Source organism: Sorex araneus, chromosome 1 (assembly GCF_027595985.1).
Source record: "Sorex araneus isolate mSorAra2 chromosome 1, mSorAra2.pri, whole genome shotgun sequence".
Classification (NCBI taxonomy): Eukaryota; Metazoa; Chordata; class Mammalia; order Eulipotyphla; family Soricidae; genus Sorex; species Sorex araneus.
The window spans coordinates 134213692-134231100 of record NC_073302.1 but is presented as its reverse complement, the minus strand read 5'-3'; the positions used below and the strand labels follow the sequence as shown (position 1 = coordinate 134231100).

General features: G+C 38.6%; 1 protein-coding gene across 1 annotated transcript in view; it reads right to left on the bottom strand.

Moving 5' to 3' along the window:
- Positions 1 to 17409, bottom strand: part of ITGA1 (integrin subunit alpha 1) — a 196493-nt gene that overhangs the window by 20371 nt on the left and 158713 nt on the right. Inside the window, exons 15-21 of the mRNA XM_055132279.1 lie at positions 16452 to 16582; positions 13767 to 13933; positions 12088 to 12224; positions 9569 to 9679; positions 5780 to 5989; positions 4209 to 4289; positions 3046 to 3122 (exon numbers count right to left, since the gene is read on the bottom strand). Coding sequence (XP_054988254.1) covers positions 3046 to 3122; positions 4209 to 4289; positions 5780 to 5989; positions 9569 to 9679; positions 12088 to 12224; positions 13767 to 13933; positions 16452 to 16582 — 914 coding nt within the window. The remainder of the gene's footprint in view (positions 1 to 3045; positions 3123 to 4208; positions 4290 to 5779; positions 5990 to 9568; positions 9680 to 12087; positions 12225 to 13766; positions 13934 to 16451; positions 16583 to 17409) is intronic.

The following is a 17409-nucleotide window of genomic DNA, read 5'->3' as shown; positions in this document are numbered from 1 at the left end:
CTCCATGGAAGACAATTTCCCCCATACTCTCTCTCTACTTTTGGGCATTATGGTTTGCAATACAAATAGTGAGAGATTATCATGTTTGGTCTCCTTTATCTACTTTCAGCACACACCTCCCATCCCGAGTGATTCCTCCAACCATTATTGTCTTAGTGATCTTGTCTCTATTCCAGTTGCCTTCTCCCCAAGCTCAGGAAGCAGGCTTCCAACTATGGGGCAATGATCCTGGCCCTTGTGTCTACCATTCTTGGGTGTCCATCTCATTATGTTATTTTATTTTCTAAAAATGAGTGCAGTCTGTCCCTCTCTTTTTGACTCATTTCACTTTGCATGATACTCTCCATGACCATCCACTCATAAGCAAATTTCATGACTTCATCTTTCCTAACTGCTGCATAGTATTCCATTGTGTAGATGTACCAAAGTTTCTTTAACCAGTCATCTGTTCTTGTGCACTCAGGTTGTTTCCAGATTCTGGCTATTGTGAACAGTGCTGCAATGAACATATAGGTACAGATACATCTGATAAATCTTATGGTAAGTAAATGCAGATAGAATAGAAATCCCAGTGTATTAATAGGATGAGAAGGGAGGCCAGAGATAGATACTGAAAGCTTCCAAGTTGATTCTGAAGTCCAGAGAGAATTGAAAACCATACAGATTTACTTTAAGATTTCTCAAACTGGGGGCACAAATGATAATACAGAATATTAAGAACTTGTTTATTACCCTGATTTTAGTTATCTTTTCCTATATAGGATATGTAAGCAAATATGTATATCTGTGTACACATATACACACACATACACGCACTCATGTTTCTCATGACCCTTATGAGTGATAAAACAGTGACCAACACTGGCTCTATGGCCAGAGTATATGATATGTAAATTGGCATACTCTTGGAAAGTTATTTAAGCCTCTGTGCCATGGTTTTTCATCTATATGATGAGTATTTTAATATTAAAGATTAACAAATTATGACTAAATGTGCAATACTTCTAAAGTGCTTAACATAGTGCCCTGAACAAAGAAAATAGCCAATAATGTTAAACTAAATATTATTTTTTTTTTTGTTTTTGGGTCACACCCGGCGATGCACAGGGGTTACTTCTGGCTCTTCACTCAGGAATTACCCCTGGCGGTGCTCAGTGGACCATATGGGATGCTGGGATTAGAACCCGGGTCGGCCGCGTGCAAGGCAAACGCCCTACCCACTGTGCTATCTCTCCATCCCCTAAACTAAATATTATTTAATAATTGCACATATCCCACTATCAAATGCCCAGCAACCTAATGTTTGATCTTACAGGACGGCTAATAAACACCTTATAATGACTCTGGATGTTTCCAAGTATATTAAGTGATTGGTATAAGCAATGAAACAGTGAAAGCAGCACCCTGCCTTGGGTTATAGTTATTTATTTGAAAGGGGTGTTGCTATGAATGGTCCCCTTCTCTTTCACCCATTCCACACGGTGAACAAATGAAGTAGCTCTGAATATATGACTTCACCCTTCAAAAATGATCCAGAACACTATGCTACTTCAATAGAAATAATGCCTCATCCGAACATTTGATATTCAATATAACATGATAGGATGCATACTCCCTGCTTAAACTACATTATTTCCTTATGTGTAAGCAATATTCAAGCTAAGATGTGTTACCCAATATTCACCAAATAGACCTACTGGTTACCTTTGAATTTTTGCTTACAATTTGTATTTTGCCTAAAATGTTCTATCTAACTTTATCCACCAGCCTCTCTGTTCATGAACTGTTGTTCATCTTTGATGATTCTTCTCAATTGTCATCATCTTGACAAATATATATTGGATTCTCATTGCTAAGTAGATGTAATTTCATCCCTTATGAAGTCCCCCACCATTGGTCTCTATTTCTCTAATGACTCTTTACCCTGCATCACAATAACTTATATACTAGTCTCAGTTCCCTACTGCAATACTCACCCTATGAGGAGAGGAGATTCATCCCCATATTAATTTACGTATTCCCTATTTTAATTCAATATATTATTTATATATGTCAAAAAATTTTTCTGAATGATGGGGAAATACCACAAGGGTTAAGGATCATTTAAGGCAAGTCCAATCAGATCCATGGCACTACATGATCCCTCTAGCATTGGTGGGAGTAGCCTTGGAAGGCCCTGAGCATTGCTGCACATATTTCTGGAGGTTCCCAATGCCCGTGTCACTGTAGGACCTGAGTAGTACCACAGCATTCTTGGGGCATATTACTTAACTGTCTCACTGGGTGGGAGAGAACTGCTGAAACGGGTACCCTGATCTCCTGAGCATCACTTGGGAGCCCCCCCCAATTCCTGAGTTGAGTTGATTGTACAGAAATAATCTACCAAGGGATTTACTTTTTCACTTTTATCTTTTCACAGTGCATTTATATTTATTTAGTGATTATTACATATTAGTGACCATGTTGCTATAGGAAATAATGTAATAAAAACCCTTTATTTTAGGAAGCTCATGATTCAGTCGGTAATAACAGAAGAAAGGTAGCCACCATTGCAATTTTCTGATAAGCTTTTACTATTTTTAGTTTATATGTTCTCTTCCAGAGATTTTGGTTTATCTGAATAAAATTTACTAAGCTACAAAAGGGTTTCATATAACTTTAAGTGACTCTAGTGATTCAATTGACATTGATGGGTAATGTAAACTGAATCACTGTCAAATTGAAGGGTTTAAGTTATCAGCCTGAAAAATTTTTAAATAAACTTAAATTTGATTTGGTGAGTACAAATTATGTGTGATTATAATCTGTTGTTAAACTTACAGAATCAGTGGTCAAACCCATTTAGATATATTACTTCTCTTAAGTGAGACTTATTTTGCTAATCATTCACAATTTTTTTTTGTGTGAAGCAAAGTGGTTCATTACCTTATACTTCTACTGAGTTCAATCTGTAAGGTATTTCCAGTAAGTCTAAAAAGCAAATATTCTCCCTAAAGAAATTATATATATTCATACACATATACAAATAAATTCATATAAACCGACCTTGTTGTGCTCAAATGAATGACCACATTTTCCATAAGATTAGATGTGTTAAATTGAAATAATATTTTGAAAGTTATCTAGAAAATAAAAATATATAATTAGTAATAGAAAAAGAAAATATCTGATTGAGATGTTCAATTACATAATGATATTAAGTACGCTGAAATTATGTATTTAAAATATACTCTAAAAAATAAGACTTCCTCACATTTTAAAATTAGAGAAAATATGATCCATATGTTTTTAAATGTGAGTCTGTAAAATTATTTACATATTAGCATTACATTTTAGTACTTAAATTATGTTAATGAAAATTATGCTAACCATTACCATGTACCATAGTATATAAACCATTACTGTGTACTATGAGGCACATTCTATTTGATTTGTTATGATCCATAAGAGAACAGTAACAATAATATAGTTGTGAATTAGAAAAAATGAAACTCTGAAATACAGAAACTCCAATGTAAACAACTATCTATATACCATCTAAGAATTAGGAAAATATACTTGGTTCCATTAATTTAACATTGTAAAAACATTTTGGACTCAAGAAATAGCAAAAAAGAAAAAATAGCTCTCTATAGCAATTGACAATAATAAACAAAGCAGTGAGTTTTATTAGGATAATACATAAGGAAAACTGGAATTTTTTTGTGGGTGCTTTGATACAGCTAGCTGACTTTTGAGAACTTACATCTGAGCATATGCATTAAATGATGCACAATTCCCCAACAAACAGAATATAAAATCAATTATTTTTTCAAAAAATATGTCAGCTATAGTTCGCATTCTCAAAAACTAATCTTGGTTTGTACTAAACTGTTCTGGGACATAGCTAGCAAAACAGATACTCCAAATTAACATAAACTAATAAAAAACCTAAAATAATGAATGTTACAAAATCCAGAACTTTATACACTAAGGAATTTTAATCAATTTCAGTTCCAAGTATAGAAGGTATGATTACAATTCATAGACCAAGGTATTTCCATAGTTATACATTGATGGGTGTGTTCTTTTGTATAGAACTTGACATTTTTATCTATATCACCTGAATGGTACCTTTAGAAGGATTTGTACATTGTGCTTTGAGCACTTATGCTCAAAACTTATGATTTACATCTGACTACCATATCTACTTCAAACAGTGTTCTTACCACTTCTCCTTTTCTCAGGAAAGGATAGCCAACTTTACATGTGATGTTATGATTGGATTCACAACTGTCTTTTTGGATTGCCTAAGAGAAGAAAGTAAACAGAATGTCATCAGACGCACAGATGAAGCACTCGAGCACGGCTATCTGCAATTCTCTGAGATGTGCTTTGGATTCTGTCTTACTAAAATTTGTCTCTCAATTTAATACTCACAGTTTTCTGAGTTTGCCTGTCTCAGAGCATGGAAATCTGAAATTCATGAAGTGGTGACTTAAAGATTGTAGCCCACAGTACTCTCCCATGTAGATCTACTTACTGCCAGTGATTTGGAGGCTGACTGGGGTAAGCCAGCCGTACTCTGCTACAGGAAAACCCACTGTGAGTGGTGGGTGGTCACTGAGGAGTTTAGCACAGTGCTAAGGGAATGGACTCTGACCACAATCAGCAGCATTTACATCCCAACACCACTTAGTAGCTTTGTCCTTGTGAGTGCTCCCTGCTTCTCTGGGACTCACTTCTTATCATGTGGGGTTGGCCACAGTCTCTTCCGTCAACTTAAAAAAGTAACTGAGAGATGCAGAGAAATATTACAGGAGGTGAGGTGCCTGCTTTGTATGTGGCTGACTCTGGTTTGCTTTTTTTGCAGCACGGGATAAGTGGTCACCCCAGAGCACTTCCAGTGATCACTCCTGAACACAGAGCCAGAATAGTCAAGTGAGCACTCCCAGTAGTAGCTCCAAAACATAAATGAAAAAAATGACCCCTGAATATGAGTCAGTATTGCCTATATTAAGACACTAGCTTTCAAGAATTAGTCATTATGTCTCTAAACTATATTATAAAGTTGAGATAGTGGAGACATCTGACTTTATACAAACTAAACACTAGTTTTAATATTATATACAAGTATTATTTTATAATATGAACCATTATTCTTAATTCATATAAACAGACACGAAATTTTGACTCCTGGGAATTCACTTGGAGACCTTCAAATATGGAAGTCTCAACTGCTCCCGATATACATCTTGTGTAGCTATATACTGGTGTTAATAAAAACCCAAAGACTTGAAAACTTCTGTATGATGACAAAACATTTATACCACAACTCTTTTGCCAAAGTAAGGATTGTGCCTGGAAAGAGAAACAGTATTGTGGTAATTTTTGCAAGTAAATTTTTTGTTGTGTCCAGAAATTTGTGTTATTCCCTTTTTACCCCTCTATACTATTTTGAATTTTACTGTAATATTTACTTTTCCCTTTAACTGAGTCTCAATTTCAGTGATTTAAGGACCTCCTGGATCAGATGATTCTGATAAATCGGTGACACTTTCCACATGCTGTGTCCAAGAAGGGAGACATGTTTCTAGAGAAAGATAGCAAAACCAAGGCCTTAAAGAAAAGATTAGTACTTTTAACTAACTTTTAATTAGTACTTTCGTGGGTATTAATTTTATATAAAATGCCTTGTATTCTTTAAAATCAAGATAACAGTTTCAACAGGTACAACAGCGTGGAAAGTGGGTTCGAGGAAAGACAACTCTGAAAGGAAAAAGAAAATCTAAAAATTTACCTCAATTCCTGAAAAAATTAGATTTGGAGAATAATTTACTATGGTTCTGGTGTTATAGGCACTGTCTTTTTTATTTTTGACTGTAAGGCTAATGTTGAGTTTATCGTTGTGAGACTTGACAATAAGCAAGTCTTTCTCTGTGGTGGACACATCCAGGGCAAGGTCTGAGATACATCTGTCCTTGTTTCCACAGTCTTTGGCAAAGGGAATCTGAAAGAGTCACAGAAAAGAATCTTATTTATTGATTTATTTATTTATTCATTCATTCATTCAGAATTCAGAATATTCACAAGCAATAAATAAAGAAAATAAGCAGTTAGGGAAGGGAAGTGAGAGGATGAGAAAAAAAGAGGGGTGAAGGAGAGAGAAAGAGGGAGAGAGAGAGAGAGATAAAGATCTATATGCACTACCAGAAACAACTGGAATGAAGTGGGCAGACAAGGAATTTCTTTCATTGACAAATATATACATCAAATGATTTAACATTTGTCTTACAACCTTATTATAAAACATTTGGGGAAATGTTTGTTTTCTCAACATTTTATTATGAGCATCAGGAATTGTGGGCTGGAGTGATAGCACAGCGAGTAGGTCGTTTGCCTTGCATGTGGCCGACCCAGGTTTGATTCCTCCATCCCTCTCAGCGAGCCCGGCAAGCTACCGAGAGTATCCTGCCCGCACAGCAGAGCCTGGCAAGCTACCTGTGGCGTATTTGATGTGCCAAAAACAGTAACAACAAGTCTCACAATGGAGACGTTACTGGTGCCTGCTAGAGCAATCAATGAGCAACGGAATGACAGTGATGACAGTGATCAGGAATTGTATATTGAGCATCTGTCTTCCCACTGAAATTCTATAATGAATATTTTACTATACTTTCTCTACTATCTCCCTCCATGTATGTACTTCTAGCTGTTCTCCAATCCAGATTATTTCTAAATGCATTTTAAGAGACCCAAGTATACTTTGCTCCTCAGCTCTGGGACATTTCTTTATTGTTTTTTAAAAACAAGGGAGGGTTGTTAAAATTTATAAGTTGTGGAATATCTAGTCTACTAATTTTTTGCTTTTTTTTTTGAAGGGTCACACTTGGTGATGCTCAGGGGTTACTCCTGGCTTTCCACTCAGGAATCACCCCTGGCAGTGCTCAGGGGACCATATGGGATGCTGGGAATTGAACCCGGGTTGGCCGAGTGCAAGGCAAACGCCCTACCTGCTGTGCTATTGCTCCAGTTCCACAATCTACTAATTCTAAGTTAACATTCATAAGCTGTCAGAAACTTATTTAAAAAATTAGTAAACATTATTTGAAACTATCTTATTAATTTGTGTGACAGTAATAACATATTACCAAGATAGGTTAAACCACTCATAAAAAGCACAGCACCTGAAGAGGAATTTTGCGTTTGTTTCTATAATTATTAGATTACAAATAAACTTTTATATGTGGGTATAAAGTCATCTATTCCTTAGAAGAACGAGCAATTTTCACAGCTGTGTTTTACTGGCCTTAGTTTGCCAAAGCAAGACAGCTTCCAAAAAGGACTCTGAGACCTAAGTCTCTAAGTGGGCATTTTCTTTCGACTCCAACTGTGAGCTATTTCCATTAAAAGTGCTCAAATATTGAAATATAAAAGTGCTTACTTAAGAGGATGGAAAATTAATGGCCATATTAACTGCAAGTTCCCTTGACTCCTCTTCTGTTTCTTTATTAATTTTTTATTAGTGAATCACTGTGAGGTACAGTTACAAATTTATGAACTTTCATGTTTGCATTTCAGTCATACAAAGATCTTTTACCCATCCCTCCACCAGTGCCCATTCTCCTCCACCAATGTTCCTAGTATTCCTCCCACCACCCCCACCCCATCTCCCACCACCCTACCCCACCTCTGAGGCAGGGCATTCCGTTTTGCTCTCTCTCCTTTTGGGTGTTGTAGTTTGCAATAGAGGTATTGAGTGGCCATCATGTTCGGTCTATAGTCTACTTTCGAAATGCAGCTTTCAACCCAAGTGGGTCCTCCCAACATCCTCTACTAAGTGTTCCCTTCTCTATCTCAGCTGTTTTCCCCAGAATGTGAGGCCAGTTTCCAAGCTGTGGGGCAGACCTCCTGGTCCTTATCTCTACTACTCTTGGGTGTTAGTCTCCCATTCTGCTACTTTATATTCCACAGATGAGTGTGATCTTTATATGTCTGTCTCTCTCTCTGACTCATTTCACTCAACATGATACTTTGACTCCTCTTCTTAATAGCCTCCCCTTATGCACTACACCCCCAGAGTTGTCCCTTCTTTCCTAGTATCTCCCCATTTCTAACACCTCTGGTCTAGCCGTCCTTACTTCTTCTCACTGTGGTAACAACTACCTAACCAGACTCCCCATCCCCACTCTCGATTTCCTCCAATCAATGTGCACACTGTAGAAGGAATGAGTATTCAAATAACAAATATAAGGACTTGGGAGAGATAGTCTAGTGGGTATGGCACTCACTTTGAATGTGGCCAACCCACGTCTGATCCCCAGCACCTCAAATGGTCCCCTGAGCATGGATAGGAGTGATCCCTGAGCACAAATCCAGGAGTAACCCTTAGCACTGTTGGGTGTGGCTCAAAAATAAAAACAAAAAAGTGACAAATATACCCTGAACCAAATATAAATAAGAATTATTTTAAAATATTTTAAAAAGAGAAAAAGAAAAAAATCTCATCCTCTGACACACAGAACCAGTTTAAAGTCTTTGATATTGATCTATTGTCTATTGTCTTTCATGCAATTTAACAGCTATGCATGGGAACACAGATCTAAAAGATCAGGTTCTGTCATGTCTCCCATCTCAAATTTATAATTAATAATCTCAGAATAATGAATAATCTCAAATTAATAATTCTGACTTGCTCCTTTGCTTCAGGCACGTGGGTGAGCAGAGTCCTTATTATGCATCAGAACCTTCACAGAAGCCCTCTGTCTAGAACCTTCTTCCATCACTCTCATAGAAAAAATTTTCTATTCTCTGCTTCTATTCTCAGCTCACATATCACCACTTTTGGGGAGTGATCTGGGGACCCCTTAGCTCAGGCAGAAGCCTAAATAGCTCTGCCATCATCCCAAGAATGCATTTCATGACCTAATACCCATCTCCTGGATTATACTATCTGTCCTGTTTAGGGTACCTATAAGACACTTAATAGTGATTTTGGAGGGAAGGAAGAAAAAAGGGGAAGACTGGTGCAGAGGAAAAAAAATCAAAAACATTTCTAACATTTGCTCGGGGCAGGGGCTCACTTCTGACTCCAACTTCTATGCACTTTCTCAGGGGTAAGAACGTCAGTCCTTTCCTATGCATCTCTGGACATGCTTGTGGGAAGCATGTGCTTTGCATATCTGTTCTGCAACTTTCATGAGGTGGGTTCCCATGATGAAGCTGAGATTGCAGATCATGGTTGTTGAATCTTTTGGTTATCCTGAATTTACGCCTGGGTAGGAACACCCATTACTGGTGAACTATATGCCCTTCAATCCAGTGTTTCTGAGTTATGAAACGGAAATCTGATGGACCAACTCAGGGTTGGGTCCTGAATTCAAGCAAGTTAAAAGTGAATGTCATTTAGAATTTCTGTTATGCTGTCACAACAGGAAAGTAGGAGTTGTGAAAAGCTAGAAGAGCTTAATTCCTTAAAAACAATTTTAGCAACCCCCCCATTAATTTATATAATGGTGCCTGCGCATTTTGAGTTTTTTCCTAATATGGTCAGAAATAGGTATTATGAATTTGAAAATTTCCAACTTACGTGTTCATGTACTGAATTTGGCAAATCACCATCAAGGATGGGCCCATTTTCTGGATCACTGAGATTAAAATCCACAGTTATTCTCACAGAGTCCCGGAAGTCATGCTTGTCCTAGAGGTTAAAATAGGAAATATATTACTGATATAAAATTAATTGGATTTTTTCAGACTTAGTTGTGGCTTCCTTTTCCTGTCTCTGTGAATCAAGTTTACCAGACAATTCTTGGGCATCCTATTTGGCCAGTGACTTCATCAGGCTTTTGTTTCACTGGAGAGGGGCTTCCCTTCTTATCTGGAGAGGGACATGTCTGCAATGTAGATTGGACAGTTGACTCACCTCTGCTGCTCAGAACCTGCTGGAGTTCTGGGTAAATTGCCATGTCAGTTAAAACATTCTGAATTACTGCATGCCATTACTGCTTCTTGGGGGATCATCAGCTCAAAATCACTATGTAATATTTCTAGGAGAATTTCCCAATTTCAGAAGAGCAAACTTTTCATAAGTTAGTTTCATTTCACTGATACCACATACATCTGGATTTGTAAAAATTTTATAATCAAAAAATGATATTTATAATAGTAAATGATGTAACTGTAATTACTGTTAATACTATCATCAACATCATTTATGAGGTTTCGTAACTTTAGACACATAGCTTTCATAGCTTTAGATGCACTGTTATATATTATCTCAACAATATTCCTTGCATGAACCACCAGTATAGACTTTATTTTACAAACAACCGAGTTTCCAAGAGACTAAACAAGACTGCCAAAATCACTTGGAATATGAGAAGCTAGGATAGGAATTCCTCTCTGGCTATCTCCAGAATAAACTTTGAAAGTACCCAATAAAATTCAAAAGAAAACCTACAAATTTTGAAACTAGTCCAGAAGTTCCCAACCATATTTGGCCTACCCTCCCTTCATAGAAAGAGAAAATCACTCAGTGTGCCCTTGGAAACCTACTTCCTTTAAGTACACAAACAGAAGTGGCCCCCTGCCAAGTTGCACCAGAGGTGAATAGTGCCCTTAAACATTCTAGTACCCCTGGGAAGTACTGCCACACACTTTGGAAAACACTGAACTAGTCTTTTTTTTAATACCAACTCCTAGACTAGGCCAGATAGTAAACTGACAAATAAAGACTATAATAATTTTTAGTAAGTTGGAAGTGGTTTGATATGCTTTCATATTTTATGTAAGTGCTAACTAAAATGTTTAGTTCTGATGAACTAAATAGGTAGGGCACCTTCAGTCTGTCACCTACCCCTCAATCATAGATTGATATTGTTGAATGAATGAATTGTTTCATTTTGATATATGTGATGGGGAATAATGACTTGAAAATTTTGAGCAATAATAATTCAGACCTACCACCATACACATCTTCAATTTTCAAAATATAAAATATGAATACATGAAGCATGAAGGAAACAAGAAATAAGTTTGAGCTGGAATAAAAAGTCTAAAGATGTATAAAAATTCAGAATATTTTTCTTTCAATCTAAAGTCAAGATGGATACCATTTCAGTAGACAGGATGAGATCTCAGAAAACATACAGTGCAAATATTCCCTCAAGGCCTTTATTGCCTAATATCCACATTTCAGGGGCTGGAGAAGGAATACAGGGGTGAAGGTGCTTGCTTTAAGTGTGGCCAACTCCGGTTTAATCTCTGACAACTAATGTGGTTCCTTGAGTACTACCAGGAGTCAACCCTGAGCAAAGAGACAGGAATGATCCCTCTGTACAGCCAGATATGACTAAACTCAAAAATAATAAAACAAAATCTACACTTGACAGACAAGAGAGACCCAGAGAAGTTAAAATGGTGGTTTTAAGTTGAAAGTCTAAATATATGGATAGAAAGAATGAATAACTGAAGAGATAAGCTTCTGCATCACTGAGTACAGGAGCCACTTACTATTCCATAAGGTAAGGATGTTTGGAAACACACGCAAGGGAGATGCAAGCTAGTTTTATGAAATCACTCTACCACTGTCATCCCGTTGCTCATTGAGTTGTTCGAGCGGGCACCAGTAAGGTCTCCATTGTGAGACTTGTTACTGTTTTTGGCATATCAAATACACCACAGGTAGCTTGCCAGGCTCTGCCCCTCGCGGGCGAGATACTCTCGAAATGCATTTGGAAATTTGAAACAGAGATTTATCGTTTTCAGATGTAAATGATCAAAGATTACTTTATGGTGCATACTTTAAAACATACAGTATTTTGGGGCTGGAGCGATAGCACAGTGGGTAGGGCGTTTGCCTTGCACGCGGCCGACCCGGGTTCGAATCCCAGCATCCCATATGGTCCCCTGAGCACCGCCAGGGGTGATTCCTGAGTGCATGAGCCAGGAGTGACCCCTGTGCATCGCTGGGTGTGACCCAAAAAGCAAAAAAAAAAAAAGCAAAAAAAAAAACAAAAAAAAACATACAGTATTTGATTTAAAAGAAGACATCTAGACCTTATTCTTGATTTGGAATAAAGCAGCTATAAGATATGATTTACTTGCCAACATGTAGAAGGAATGTTTAGTGCATTTTGATTTTAGAACTGTGATGTTTCTTTGAATCTTTCTCTCTTGGGTTCCTATGAAGAAACTTCGAGATATCTGTCTTAGTGAATCCAGTGTGACACGGTACTGCATATCTAAAAATCAAAACAGGAATAATGATTAGAAATGTTTATTTGTGGTAATTTTCATTACTATTCACCTCACTGAACTGCCATTACAGAAAATCCTCTTGGGCAATCAGTAAACAGATAATTTGTTTATTTTTGTACTAAACTGCTATACAAAAAAAAAATCAGCTACTGTAGACCAATAGATTTCACAGACATGAAAGCAATCTCAAAGAACTCTATAAAAACTGCTTTCTGAGTTTACATTTTGATTTTTAATTACACTGTATAATGCATGTGGTTACACACATGAACACTCACATGTGTACATCGACATATCATCCCCCTTTCTGACTGTGCCTAGCCTTGCCTGTGTTCACTGATTTTCACTTCAACATTTTTTTTTTTAATTTTAGGAATGTTAAAGTTCCTAGAATACTGAAAATGTATTTAAACGGAGGTATAAAGGACATTTTGATCTATATTAATTAGCTTGTAACTTAATTTTATAAAATAGTATATTACATTTAGAAAATAAGTTAAACTGTATCTTAGACACATACACAAACACACATGGGGCCATGTATGGCTCTGTACTCAGGAGTCACTTCTAGCAGGGCTTAGGGGACCATATGCAGTGCCAAGGTTCAAATTCAGGTTGGCTGCATGCAAGGCAAGTTCCCTACCTACTTGTACTAGCCCCCCAACTCCAAGCCTGATTTATTTTATGAAGTCAACAATCATTACTTGACCACTTACTATATAAGAATTAAATAAGACTTAAATAATATATCACAAAAGTGTAAATCACTATTTTACATGCCTATACTTCATTTATTTTCTAGTCAGAGAACTACTTTAAAGCCTAAAAATGAACAAAAGTGAAGAGAAGTATATTTTAAGGATTAAAGGTATTTCTTTAACCCTGCGTTTCACTTCTATACACTTGGCCTATAGTCTAAATTAGTCTGGAGTTAAAGATCTTCATATCTTTGAATCCAATATATTTCAACACCATTATAAAACCATCTTAGTGCAGCATGAAGGGAGGAGGTGGAGGGCAGGTTGAGGTAATGCCTGAGACAAACACCCAGAATGTGTCTGACCTTCAAAAAACCCGGGTCATCCTCAGAATGGAGCAAGATTTCAGAAGGTGAGGCTAGAAAGCACTCATGTCCTCTGCAATACCAGATTTAGGTCCGATATCGGGAGGGTTTGTCAAAACCCAAGGGAAGGAAAACTGAGCTCTTTTGGAGCCTAATTTCTAAGCTCCATTCTGAAACAGAATGTCTCCAACCTTTCAGCTATTTAATTAATTATCAAGACACCTGATTTATTCATAGACACTAGGACAGTCAGAAGGCAACTATGTAAAGTTAAAGCCATCACATATATGCATGTGGTTTCTGCTCTAAAATTTGCTGGATTTGATAACCTAACCCATGTGCAGTGGACTTTTCCAGGGACAACATTCCCTGGAAAGAAGAGGAAATACAGTAGATTCTGTCTGCTTGGAGCAGTTTTATTGTCTTCCTGTCCAAAAATACTTGCTCTTTTTGTCATACTCACCAGCTTTATAAACAGTGTCTTCTTTGGACTTTAATTTCACATCAAAACACACGGTAGCATTTATGCATACTGTTTCCTTTCCTTCCATACGGCAGTTTTTCTTTTGAATATTCACTTTATTGGGTTCAAATTTCATGGTCACTTTAACTACAGCCACATCCCGAGACCTACAAACACAAGAAGCTGTGGTGACTCGGAACACGTATGTCGACTGAATGAATGCCATCATCTGGGATGTGCTCCCGGGCTGCAGGAGAGAGGGTTCTTCTCTGTATGTACTGATGGCCAGGGCGCCACCTCTCTGGGGAAACTCACACAGAAGAGATTATACCCGGTGACCAACACAACCACGATCCAAAGACCTTGTTGCACCGTACAGGTACCCCTTGAAGAACTGGACGTCCTCTGTTTGCAACACTTCTGTGGGTTTTGCTCTTGCTACTCTCTTTTCACTCAGTCCCAAATTCAGAAGGGGAGAGGAAAGATGATTTTTCTTCCCTTATACTTCCGCCATCAAAGATCCATTTTTTCCGTGAAGGAAAGGGATAGAATCAAGTGTTCAGGTGAAACTTTGGAACCAAATCCTGCTTTGAGAATCTGAGTGTGCTCCAAGCTGGCAAGAGCTCAGAGGCCCTCGATGACATCCTGCGTGGAATCACTCTCTGTTCCCGTAGGCTCAGCCTGCCCCCGTCTTTGGGAAGCAGAAGCACGCTGCTAGGCACATGGGGTATTGATTGTTTTATTTAAATCTTAAGTTAATTTTAATAATGGGCCATTTTACTATCTCTACTTATTTATTTATTTATTTGCTTGTGTTTATCTTTGGGCCATACCTGGCAATGCTCAAAGGTTACTCCTGGCTCTCCACTCAGGAATTACTCCTGGTGGGTGCTACACTGAACCATCAGTCTAAACAATGCAAACAGAACTAACTGCAGCCTGATAGCCTTTGTTCCTGACACTGAGACTCCTCCCTCGGAACTTTAGTTTTCAGGGGGACTCAATCCACAGTCAGGGCTCCGTGCTAGTCAGCACGTTCCTTTCCTGGGCATTGTTCTGCAACTTCCTCTCCCCTTAGTGTACAGCTAGCATCTGGGTTTGGCCCCCACGTGGTGCTCAGGAGGCTTAGGGGCCCCTCCAGTGTGTCTGGGTCAACTGGCTGACAGTTCAACAGGATGAACTCAGGCTGTGTTGCTTCTTGGGCCCTGTGGTGCCAGGGATTTCCAGGGTTACCCAGTGGATATATCTACACCCAGAGATGCTCAGGGAACTGTGTGGGGCCAGGCATTGAACTGCATGGCGATGCTTAGCATGCCCCCTAACTAGGATACTATCTCTCCCAGCCCCTGCACAGATGATTTGTACAACAGAATATCTATGATCTGAATGTGGGTTCTTTTCTCATCCTTTTTCTCTCTTTCACAATATACTTTTTTTTTTTTTTGCTTTTTGGGTCACACCTGGCGATGCACAGGGGTTACTCTTGGCTCTGCACTCAGGAATCACTCCTGGCAGTACTTGGAGGACCGTATGGGATGCTGGGAATCGAACCTGGGTCGGCCGTGTTCAAGGCAAACACCCTACATACTGTACTATCGCTCCAGCCTCTTTACTCCTCTTTTAGGTACATTTTTGGGGAAAAGACCACTGAGATTTGTTTCTTCCTGAATCATAGCAAGCCAATCATTTATTTGGAAGAATAAGCATGTTGGGCTTCCATCAAGGTACATGACATAAATATATTTTTATTTATAAAGTCTTTCTTTTATATGTCTTGCTGCTGTTAATAACATTTTTCAAAATTATACATATTTATCACTAAGAGTATACATGATATTTTCAGTCACTTTTTCCCCAATTATGTTTTTGACATTGTGCTTTTGCTTTTGCTTGGTGCCATACCCAGGGGTGCTCGGAGCTCGATGCTCCTGGCTCTGCACCCAAGGATCACCCTTAATGGGGCTTAGGGGACCATATGTAGCACTGGGGGTCAAACCAAGGTAGACCATAATCAGGGCAAGTATCTTAACCCAGTACTATCTCTTCGGCTATGACATCACTTTTTGAATAGAAAAATTGTTAAAACTAAATCTATTACTATAATTGATTATATTATTTTAAGTAAACTGGTCAATGAATTAATATCTAAAAATAATGTTTACGATTATTAATGCATGTTTAGTTATCGACTGGCATTTTGCAGATTACATTAGAACAAATTGGAGCTGGAGGCAGCTTAGAGTCTGAGCAAAGATATTACTAAAGATGCTTTAAAGCTGAATTAACAATATAACAATATAAAGTGTGTCGATGCACACTTGTCTGTGTTAGGTAAATAATAGAAAAGTTAATGTTCCCAAACACTTGTCAGCAACGCAGAGTTGGGGAAATGTTATTGTTTCTATTCCCCTCTGAGGTCTCCACTTCCCGCCAAATAAAATACCTCTCTAAGAGCCTTGCACACAACAGACACTCCAAATTAAGTGTGCTTCTTCTTAATATCTTGATGTTATTTGTTCACTCTTAAAATCCACTCACACCTTTATCTTAATGAAATGCTCGATATTTACCTGACTAATAGAGCACTAAAGGAAACGCATCCTTGGCACTTGGGCTTCATTCAAGCTGAGATCTGCAACTTATTCCTGAAATCCATCCACCACTGGATGCTATTAATGTACATACCAGAAGAGGGCAGCACCACCAAGGCCCCCGATGGTCACATCCGTTAGTCCATCCCCATTTAAATCCATTTCTCCGTGGATGGACAGGCCAAAAAATTTCAGCGTCTCTCCATCTCCACCTGAAGGAATACGCTGTGAAAAATCCCAACAGAGAGTTTTAAATGTCAGAAGCGTGTCTTCAAGTAATAAATCAGCCTGAGGACGCGGGCTGGTTCACGAAAGACTGAAAGGGAAGAGCTTTGGGAAACCCGCTCGAGAGGGCCCTCCTGTGGAGACTAGACGAACTGCTCAGAGGTGCCCAAGCTTTTCAGGGTCATTGACCCCAGGGCAGAGCAGGAAACGTTACACAACGTCACCCTTCTAACCCTCCAGGAGAACTTTATGAGTTTGGACTCTGCCTTCTGGTTCCTGTTCAGTTCCGTTGCACATCTACACTAATGGCACAGGAAACCTTGAAAACACATCAGTCGGGCGAGAGGAGAAGCAGGGGAATTATCTGGAGGGTCAATCTGGGGCACACTGGACTTTGGGACTGGATATAAATAACACATTCCATTGAACACATTTCAAAAATATGTGACCTTCTTTAGTGTCTGTCAAAAAATGATCCAGAAAGTCAGGGGCAGGCTGGATTCCACTGCACTCTCGGGCATTCCCAAGGCCCAGAGCGCACACATGAGTGCCGAGTTCTTCACAACGTATCTGGGCACGGAGTTCTGCTTTGGTAACTCCACTTCCCGTCTTTAGTTCAAGATAATAACATTTTACTGGGCTTGGGAGTGGCACACGCCGAGTGGTGCTTAGGGCTTACTCCCGTCTGTGCTCAGGGATCACTCCTGATTGAGCACAGGGACCATATGCCATGTCAGGAATATAACTGGGATTGGTTGGCTGCAAAGCTAGCACCTCACCTCTGTACTAATAACATCAGGAGACCCCAACGGTAAGGAACCAAGACT